Consider the following 11,150-nt stretch of genomic DNA (forward strand, 5'->3'; position numbering starts at 1 on the left):
TAAATTTGAAAATTATAAAAATATAATTTACTAACATTGGTCTAAGTGGAAGAAACATCTGAATAAACCAATTATGATGAAAAAACTGAAAGAGTAGTCGCAGTCCTACTCCTCTCAAAAGACCAGTTCCAGAGTTTTATTGTCAAGGTTCACTTTTCACTTATCAGATTATCAAAAATCCATGAGTTTGGCAATGCAGTCTGTTGGGGAAACTGTGGGAAACAAAGGAAAAGAAAAGCAAAAGACCAGGAGAAAATATTTACTATGAAGGTTATAAAAGATTTATTTATACATTAAGACAAACAGATCAATAGAACATAAAAATGGAAATTCACAGTTTAGGAGTTATGAGTAAGTCAATAAACACATTTCAAAACACCTCCAATTTACAGACTTAAAAAAGCCAAATAAACCCAAGCAAGATAAATATAGATACAGTGAAACAGCAGAAAGCTAAAAACAAAGGGAAAAATATTAAAGCAGCCAGAGACAAGGAACTGAAAGACTGACAGGTGACTTTTCAATAGCAATAACGGAAACCAAAAGACAGAGGAATGAGATCTTCAAATTGCTACAAGAAAATAACTGCCAACCTAAACTGCTATATTTAGCAAAAACATCTTCCTTAAGTGATGGTGAAACAAACACATTTTCAGGTAAACACAAACTAAGAAAGTTCATCTATTCTAAAGGATAGACTTTAAGCAGAAGGAAAATGGCCCTAGGTGGATGGTCTAAAAGATAAAACAATCAATGAATAATAGAGAAAGTAGCAAAAATGTGGGAAATATAAAAAAGGACTGACTGCAAGACACAATAACAATTCTAAACAGGTCTCCTTCTGTCTTATAAGAATATTAAAAAAAAATTAAACTACATAATAATAACATGTTAAGTCATGAGGGGCTGAATAAAATTAAACTACTAAGGTTCTTGTATTATCTAAGAGGAAGGTAAAGATATTGGTTATTTTATTTTTATTATTAAAAAAATTTTTTTTTTGGCGGTACACGGGCCTCTCACCACCGCGGCCTCTACTGTTGCCCTCTACGCGCAGGCCCAGCGGCCATGGCCCACGGGCCCAGCCGCTCTGCGGCACGTGGGATCCTCCCGGACCGGCGCACGAAACCGCGTCCCCTGCATCAGCAGGCGGACCCCCAACCCCTGCGCCACCAGGGAAGCCCTACTGGTTATTTTTAGATTTTGAAAAGTCAAGGATGCATGATATTTCTAGGATAACTATAAAAAGAGAAAAAAGTATAAAACTTCTGAAATAATATATGGGGAAAATGAAATGATATAAGATATTAAATAGCTATTTTAAAAAAAATAACAAAAAAGGAGAAAAAAGAAATATAAAACAGCCAGGACAAATAGAAAGCAAAAATAAGAGCAACTGCAGCAAATGTAAATAGGCTATATATCCCAGCTAAAAATGTTTGAAAATTGCATTAAAATTCCAACTGATGCTCTTTAAAATGAGCATATCTAAAGCATACACATGCATACAAATCTATAGCTATCTCAAAAATAGTTTAATAAATGAAAAAACAAAAAATAAACACAAAAAGAAATATATGATAAGACTTCCCTGGTAGCTCAGTGCTTAAGAATCTACCTGCCAATGCAGGGGATACAGGTTCAAGCCTTGGTCTGGGAAGATCCCACATGCTGCGGAGCAACTAAGCCCATGTGCCACAACTACTGAGTCTGCAAGCCAAACTACTGAGCCCACATGCCACAACTACTGAAGCCTGAGAGCCTAGAGCCTGTGCTCCGCAACAAGAGAAGCCACCGCAATGAGAAGCCTGCACACCACAACGAAGAGTAGTCCCATCTCACCGCAACTAGAAACAGCCCGCACACAGCAATAAAGACCCAACGCAGCTGAGTATAAAATATAAACAAATAAATTAATAAAAAAAGAATTAAAAAATAAAAACAAATACATGATAGAGATAATCACAAAGCTAAAAAAGGATTCACTGAAAAGACTAATAAGATAGATGATAAACTACAGGCAAGATGAATTAACAGAAAAGGAGGAGGGGAGTTGGGAACAGAAGTATGCAGTATCAGAAATGAAAAAAGGAGACATAATTACACATTCTTCACACATTAAAAATAGGAAGAGGGCACTTTTAACAACCCTGTACCAATAAATATTACAAATTTAGACAAAATGGACAGAGTCCTAGAAAAAATCTAATTTACCAAAACTGACATAATTTTCTTTAAGAATCTAAGTAATCCTGCTACTATTAAAAAAATTAAATCACTAGTCAAGAATCTGCCACCACCAAAACTTCAAACCCAAGTGGATTCAATGGTAATTTCTACCACAACTGGTTATCCATATGTGAATAAAGTTAAAATTACAGCTATACTCCAAACTACCCACAAATAACAATTCTAAATATACAGACATGAAATAAAAATGTTTAAAATTAAGAATTACTAGCACCACAAAGAGAAAAAGAATTTGCAACCTACTTAACTATCAAAAGATTAGTACCTAGAGTATGTAAAGAAGTCCCAAAGTTCAACAACCCAATAAAAAACAGAAAAATGGACAAAGGATATGAACAGTTAGTACAAAAAAAGAGGGGGGAAAGACCTTTAAGCATATATAAAGATGCTCAAACGGTCCAAGAAAATGTAAATTCAAATAAACTGATACCACTTTTCACTGATCACACTATCAAAACCTATAAATTTATAAGCATATTCCGTGAGGCGAGGTTTTAGGAAAAATAGTCACTTAGGTATACTGCAGGTAAGAGTGCAAAATCCAAGGAAAAGCAATTTGGCAATATTTACCAAAATTTCAAAAGCATTTACATATTGACCCAACAATCAGTTTTGGAAATTAACTGTATAGAAATCTCACATACAAAATGACAACTCTACAAAGTTACTCCATGCACCACTGTTTTGTTTTTTTTTAATAGCAAAAGATTAGAAAAATATCAAATACTCTATCTACTACAGATTAGGTAAAACTGGTACAGCCACAAAGTAGAAAACTGCTTTTCCTACTCTATAGAATGAGTACGCTTCGTCTATACTTATTTGTGAAGACTTCTAGAATATACTGAAAAGTGGAGGAAAATAAGGAGCATAATAGCAGAAATTAGAGTAAGAAGGAGGAATATAAAAAAATACACTGGGGGAATGAGCTGGACAGGTACAGGGAAGAAAGACTAAAACATGCCTTTACATGTTTTTAAATTGTTTAAATAAATGATCCTAGTAACTTTTTTAGCAACAGGAAGAGTTCATCAACTAGTATATATAACATATTTCATTTTAATTCGTAGATATTAGTAAGAAAAAACAAGCAGCCTGTAGAAAACAGACCCTGAGTTTCTTTTAAGTAATCAGAGAAATGCAGTTTAAAACCACAGTAATATATCATTTCACTTCTACCAGACCAGCAAAGATTTTAAAAGTTGGACAATGCCATACGTAGAGAGAATGGAGAGCAAAGGGAGGTTTCATTCACAACTGGTGGAGTATAAATCAGAATCACCATCTGGGAAAAGTTAGATATTATCTAATGAAATTGAACATGCAAATATCCTCCCAATGGATCTAGCATTTCCACTACAAATATGCCCGATCAACAGTACTGTGTATATGCACTTGGAGATAACTGAGAACATTTATGGCTCCGCTAATTATAATAGCCCAAATGTTGGAAATAACCAATATGTTCATAAAGAATAAAATGGATAAACGTATAATATATTCTTAGAGTAGATTATTATACTTCAACAAAAACGAATGAATCACAGGAGTGGTTCCCAAAGTGGTGATGATAATGTAAGTGAGTTTTTGGTATTATATATTGAAATGTGCCATCATTTGGGAAATCTACATAATTCAGTGAACTAGTATCTTCCTCATGACCAATGCATGGGTGAAAGATCCCTTTAAAGTGCAAGCTACCAGACAAACATGTCACAAAGAAAACTACAGGCCAATATCACTGATGAACATAGATGTAAAAATCCTCAACAAAATACTAGCAAACAGAATCCAACAGCACATTAAAAGGATCATACACCATGATCAACTGGGGTTTATCCCAGGAATGCAAGGATTCTTCAATATACAAAAAGCAATCAATGTGATACACCATATTAACAAATTGGAGGAGAAAAAGCATATGACCATCTCAATAGATGCAGAAAAAGCTTCTGAAAAAATTCAACACACATTTATGATAAAAACCCTCCAGAAAGTAGGCACAGAGAGAACTTACCTCAACATAATAACGGCCATATATGACAAACCCACAGACAGCATCGTTCTCAATGGTGAAAAACTGAAACCATTTCCTCTAAGATCAGTAACAAAACAAGGTTGCCCACTCTCACCACTATTATTCAACACAGTTTTGGAAGTTTTAGCCACAGCAATCAGAGAAGAAGAAGAAATAAAAGGAATCCAAACCAGAAAAGTAGAAGCAAAGCTGTCACTGTCTGCTGATGACATAATACTACAGAGAATCCTAAATACTTTACCAGAAAACTACTAGAGCTAATCAGTGAATTTGGTAATGTAGCAGGATACAAAATTTATGCACAGAAATCTCTTGCATTCCTATAAACTAATGATAAAAAATCTGAAAGAGAAATTAAGGAAACACTCACATTTACCACTGCAACAAAAAGAATAAAATACCTAGGAATAAACCTACCTAAGGAGGCAAAAGACCTGTATGCAGAAAACTATAAGACACTGATGAAAGAAATTAAAGATGATACCAACAGATGGAGAGATATACCATGTTCTTGGATTGGGAGAATCAACATTGTGAAAGTGACTCTACTACCCAAAGCAATCTACAGATTCAATGCAATCCTTACCAAACTACCAATGGCATTCTTCACAGAACTAGAACAAAAAATTTCACAATTTGTATGGAAACACAAAAGACCCCGAAGAGCCAAAGCAATCTTGAGAAAGAAAAACGGAGCTCAAGGAATCAGGCTCCGTGACTTCAGACTATACTACAAAGCTACAGTAATCAAGACAGTATGGTACTGGCACAAAAACAGAAATATAGATCAATGGAACAGGACAGAAAACCCAGAGATAAACCCACACACATATGGTCACCTTATTTTTGATAAAGGAGGCAAGAATATACAATGGAGAAAAGACAGCCTCTTCAATAAGTGGTGTTGGGAAAAACTGGACAGCTACATGTAAAAGAAGGAAATTAGAACACTCCCTAACACCATAAACAAAAATAAACTCAAAATGGATTAAAGACCTAAATGTAAGGTCATACACTATAAAACTCTTAGAGGAAAACATAGGCAGAACACTCTATGACATACATCACAGCAAGATCCTTTTTGACCCACCTCCTAGAGTAATGGAAATAAAAACAAAAATAAACAAATGGGACCTGATGAAACTTAAAAGCTTTTACACAGCAAAGGAAAACACAAACAAGATGAAAAGACAGCCCTCAGAATGGGAGAAAATATTTGCAAATGAAGCAACTGACAAAGGATTAATCTCCAAAATTTACAAGCAGCTCAGTATCAAAAAAACAAACAACCCAATCCAAAAGTGGACAGAAGACGTAAATAGACATTTCTCCAAAGAAGATATACAGATTGCCAACAAACACATGTAAGGATGCTCAACATCATTAATCATTAGAGAAATACAAATCAAAACTACAGTAAGGTATCACCTCACACCAGTCAGAATGGCCATCATCAAAGAATCTACAAACAATAAATGCTGGAGAGGGTGTGGAGAAAAGGGAAGCCTCTTGCACTGTTGGTGGGAATGTAAATTGATACAGCCACTATGGAGAACAGTATGGAGGTTCCTTAAAAAGCTAAAAATAAAACTACCATACGACCCAGCAATCCCACTACTGGGCATATACCTGAGAAAACCATAATTCAAAAAGAGTCATGTACCACAATGTTCACTGCAGCTCTGTTTACAATAGCCAGGACATGGAAGCAACCTAAGTGTCCACTGACAGATGAATGGATAAAGAAGTGGCACATATATACAATGGAATATTACTCAGCCATAGAAGGAAACAAAACTGAGTTATTTGTAGTGAGGTGGATGGACCTAGAGTCTGTCATACAGAGTGAAGTAAGTCAGAAAGAGAAAAACAAATACTGTACAATAACACATATATATGGAGTTTTTTTTAAAAAAAGTTCTGAAGAACCTAGGGGCAAGACAGGAATAAAGATGCAGACGTAGAGAATGGACTTGAGAACACGGGGAGGGGGAAGGGTAAGCTGGGATGAAGTGAGAGAGTGGCATGGACTTATATATACTACCAAATGTAACATAGATAGCTAGTGGGAAGCAGCTGCATAGCACAGGGAGATCAGCTCGGTGCTTTGTGACCACCTAGAGGGGTGAGATAGGGAGTGTGGGAGGGAGATGCAAGAGGGAGGAGATATGGGGATATATGTATATGTATAGCTGGTTCACTCTGTTATAAAGAAGAAACTAACACACCATTATAAAGCAATTATACTCCAATAAAGATGTTAAAAAAATGCAAGCTAGACCAATAGGTTTTAATATCGCATAGTTTGAGAAGTTCATTGATTCCAAACTCTATATTTCAGCTAACCGTTAAGAAACTATTAGGTTTTGATGAGTATTAAAGAAAAAGATAACTATTTAAAAGAATATTAAAATATTCCTCCCTCTTCTAAACATACAGCTTAGTGAGGCCGGATTTTTTCATATACTTCAACTAAAACAGTATATTGCAACTAACTGAATGCAGAAGCAAACATGAGACTCCAGTCATTAAATATATTTGTGAAAACGTAAAACAAAAACACTCTTGCCACTAACTTATTTTGGGTGTTGGAACATAGTTATTTTTCATTAAAAATGTTGTTTAAGATGTAGTAGGTTTACTATTATTAGTAGTAGTATTTTTTAGAGGTATACAAATCTATAAGCAATACACCATATGCTTAATGGTATATGTAAATATACCAACATCTACGTTTAAAATTGGTTGGTTTTAATATCTAATATGATATAATCCACATAAGCAAAGGATCTTTGTGGTCCTCAATACTTCCTAGAACTGTGAAGGAGTCCTCAAGTTTCTGAATTGAGCTATAGGTACATGCTTCAACAGGGATGGATCTCAGAAACATAACGTTTAACGAAAGGAATTCACAGAGTACACAATATGATTCTACTTAAAGTTCAAAAACAGGTGAAAGTAAACAATATGTTGGTTAAGGATACATATATGGTTGATAAAACTGTAAAGAAAAGCAAAGGGATAATTAACACAAAATTCAGGATGACCATGGTGATGGGGGTAGAGAATCCTTTGTTTCTGGAGAAAGGCACACACCAAAGGCTTCTAAGGTACTTGTGATGGTCTATTAAGCAGAGTACACAGATACAGTTTTTTGTTTTTGTTTTATATTTTGTTTTTTGTTTTTGTTTTTATTCATAGCCTATAATATTAAATATATCCAAACCCCTTTCCCCTTCTAATGCTTTTTCAGGGGAACACCGTGGGCCCTTGGATCACCAACGTTACTGCAATAACACCGTATGCTTGCACAGCACTTAACGTCTGGAATATATTTTCAAAAACCTTACTGTTCTAATTTTACCTTACAGGGAGAATAAAGGGTAAAAGAGGTGTATTTAAATATATGGATTTCAAATAGACAAGTGGTGATTAAGAGAAACTTGAGGGTTTTCAAAGGATCTTCCCCCCAATTTTGAGGTTAATGTGCCACGTTCTCCCACAAATGCTGCTTGGTGCCACCTTCAGACAAACTGCTGGGTTGAATGGACCAACCTACGATGACGCGCTACTTCGGTTTTCAGCTAAATGACCCTCCCTGGGGAAAGACCTCTTCCATGCCTACTTTAAAAAAGAAAAGGTCACACACGGCCAATGAAGTCTATGCAGAAGGAAAGCGGAGGTGCGGACTTCACCAAGAATCCTTAGAAAAGTACTTCACTGCTAGTCCCAACCCAAGGAGCAAAGAAAGCTTCAGCTGGCTACTTCTTACAACGTCCACGAGGATGCAGCGGTCCTCTCACAGGCAACTCAAAGGAAGTGCTGAACCACCCTACACTTTCCACCTCCGAAAGGGGAAACAGGAATTCTGACGCCTTACACACCTGGAAGACGCTAACTAGAAACAGGTGAAGATCGGTGTGTTAGCAGCTGAAAGCGGCCACAGGTGGAGTCAGAGCCGAAGCAGCAAAGCAAAAGCGATTCTGAAAACCTCCGACCCCCGCCCCTCCCACCCAGAGCAGCGCTACTAGGCAAGAACGCGTGAGTCAACTCAGCATCCATGAGAAGCATGCAAAGTCGACTGGAACTCAATTTTTCATTAAAAAATAAAATGACAACAACGAACCCCGCACAGCCCGAGCGGCCACGCCGGGCACTCGGCCCCGGAGGACGGGCTCCTCTCGCCTGCCCTCTGGGTGGGCGTTCACGAGAGGCAGTCTCACCTGTCCTGTGCGCCGCCGCCGCCTCCGCGGACCGAAGATCAGCGTTCAGTTTCCTCCCCATGCTAAAATGCTGTCCGCGCCTCCACACGCGCTTCCTCCCCTCAGGCCCTCGAGGCCAAGCGTGACAGATCCCGTCGGACCCTGCCAACCAGCCGCGCCCGGGCCAACTCCCCGGGCCGGGGAGCCTTCGGGCCGCCCCTTGCAGGGACTCCCCTCCTCCCGGTTCCACAGGGCCCGCGTTCGCACAGGCTCGTCAGCAGCGCGCGGGACCCTCCACGTCGCAAACAGTCCTTCCTCTCCGCCCTTGTGCCAAGAACGCCGCCCGGGCGCCGCGGGGCGGCTCCGAGGCGCCGGCGGGAGTGACGCGGGACCGGAGTCCAGGCTCGGAGCCTGCAGACCTCGCCGCGCTCGTCAGCCAAACGCTGCTCCTGCCCCAGAGGGTCATAGGAAGGCACGAACGCTGAAACTCCCCACCACCTGAGGTAACAAGTCGACTTTCTCAGTGACTGACGCTGGAACCCGGAAGTAAAACCGCACGCCCACAGGAAGCGGAGATGGGGGGAGAGAAAGTGAAAACTGAACTGTGGCGTCCCTAGGAGGCAGGAGCCAATCGCTGGGGAGAAGCCGACGCGCAGGCGCGAGCTGCGGCCGTCGTCCACGCGGCGCTCACCTCTCTCCTCTACGCAGGCGCGAGCCCGCAGCGCGGCCCGGGATTGGACAAAGGATTCTGGCGGGCGCGGTTGCCCGGCGGGCGGAGCGGGGCGTCTCGCGGGGCTGACGCGTTACCGGAAGCGGAAGGCGCGCAAGGGGAACCGCGGAGGCGCGGCCATGACGGCCTTGAATGTGTTTGCGGGCGTCTTTCGCCTCACCGTTGGGAGTATATACTTCCTTGAGTCTCCTGCTACAGCTGCCGCAGCGTTGCTTGTCTTGTCTTGCCCAAAAGCGACGTTTACGAAATCACGCCTTTGTAGTAATTTAATAAACGTTGATCCATGTAACATTTATTTATGTGGTGGGTTCCCTAGGAAAACACCACTAGAAGTTTCTATTCCATGCAGAGTGAAGGGAATAGCATTACTATAGCAATGCTGTTACCACAAATAGCATTACTTATACCAATCAGAGATACTAGGTGATGCACTTAACCGTGAGCCAGACACTGGGCCACACTATGGGAATAGAATAATTTACTCATTCAGTAGCATCTTTTATGGTTTACTGTGGCCAGGTGCTGAATTAGGCACTAAGATTACAGTCATGAATAAGCCAGATAAGGACCTGCACAGAGTGGAGCTTATTCTAGAGGTGGATGACAAACAGTAACAAGTAACACCACCACCACCACCAGAACAGAACTTAATAATACTGCAGTGAAAACAAGCCAGAAATGCTGAGGATGGGGTTGGAGGCTGGAGGCCGGAGCAGAAGAGGCAGAGCTACAACGTCTCACTGAATAAGGGACATTTGAGGTCAAACCTCAGTGATAAAAACAGACCAAATTAGTTCTTGGAAGATGAGGAGGAAGAGCTTTCCAAGCAGAAGACAAAGTAAGTACAAAAGTCCTAGACATGAAATTGTGTTCAAGAACTGAGGAAGGTTGGCTGTAGAAGCAGAGACTGAGGTACAGCCGATGTTTTCAAAGTACATAAAACCAGTATGTACAACTCCCTGGTTTATCACAAAGCAAATATTCATGAAACCACCACCCTGGTCAAGAAATAGAACATTGCCAAAAACCCAGAAGTTCCTTCTTGCGCCACCTATGGATCAATACCCACTCCCCTTACCTACCATCAAACCTAACAACGAATCTAACTTCCATGGTAATCTCTTCCTTTCCTTTCTTAGTAGGTTTGCTGCCTAAATATGCATCCCTAAACTTTATCATTTAGTTTTGCTTGTGGTTTGAACTTTATATAAACTGAATGGGTTTGTGCCTGGTTTCTTTGGAGTAACACTGTGAGACTCATGTTTTTGTGTACACAATTCTTTCATTTTCATTGCTATATATATAGGGGTGGGTGTAGTACATTTTCTTTATCTATTTTACTGTTGATAGACATTTGCATTATTTCCAGTTCTTGCCTATGATGAATAATACTGCGGAGCACAGGCTCCGGACGCGCAGGCTCAGCGGCCATGGCTTATGGGCCTAGCCGCTCCGCAGCATGTGGGATCTTCCCGGACCAGGGCACGAACCCATGTCCCCTGCATCGGCAGGTGGACTCTCAACCACTGCGCCACCAGGGAAGCCCTGAACTTTCTTATTCACATCTCTGTACACTTGGGCATCATTTATGTTGGGTGTATTACATGCTGGACGTGCTGGACATGATGATTTGGACTTTTTGCTTCAGCAAATATTTATTCCCTTCCCTCTTTTACTGTTGGTCAGGTTTGCTTTTCTACCCCATTGATATTGTCCTTGGTCATATGAATGCTTTTGGCTGATAGAATATTAGCAGACATGATATATGCAGGAGTCTTGTGTGCTTGCATAGTTTGATTTGGCTCCTGAGTGCAGGTGATGCACACGAGGAGACCATAGTCTCATGTAGCTGTTGCCCCTTCAGTCTGGGCCCTCAGAATAAGCACATATGGAGCAGATGTGAATCCAACCTGCAGGCCAAACCAATCTT

The 11,150-nt window shown here is 40.2% G+C and overlaps 1 protein-coding gene across 3 annotated transcripts in view; it reads right to left on the minus strand.

The window, feature by feature from the left end:
- The window catches only part of TASOR2 (transcription activation suppressor family member 2), a 65,673-nt gene extending 56,655 nt beyond the window's left edge, over positions 1 to 9,018 (minus strand). For 2 of the 3 annotated variants that reach the window (XM_060293386.1, XM_030836878.2), the window contains exon 1: positions 8,512 to 9,018. Coding sequence is in view for 2 of the 3 variants with exons in the window: in XM_030836878.2 (XP_030692738.1) it covers positions 8,512 to 8,572 (61 nt within the window). In the remaining variant the exon portion in view is untranslated. Of the gene's footprint in view, positions 1 to 35; positions 213 to 8,511 lie in introns of all 3 variants that reach the window. The other variant, XM_030836877.2, reaches the window with a different exon arrangement.
- Positions 9,019 to 11,150: the final 2,132 nt, after the last annotated feature.

The sequence above is a fragment of the Globicephala melas genome, chromosome 2 (genome assembly GCF_963455315.2).
Source record: "Globicephala melas chromosome 2, mGloMel1.2, whole genome shotgun sequence".
NCBI lineage: Eukaryota > Metazoa > Chordata > Mammalia > Artiodactyla > Delphinidae > Globicephala > Globicephala melas.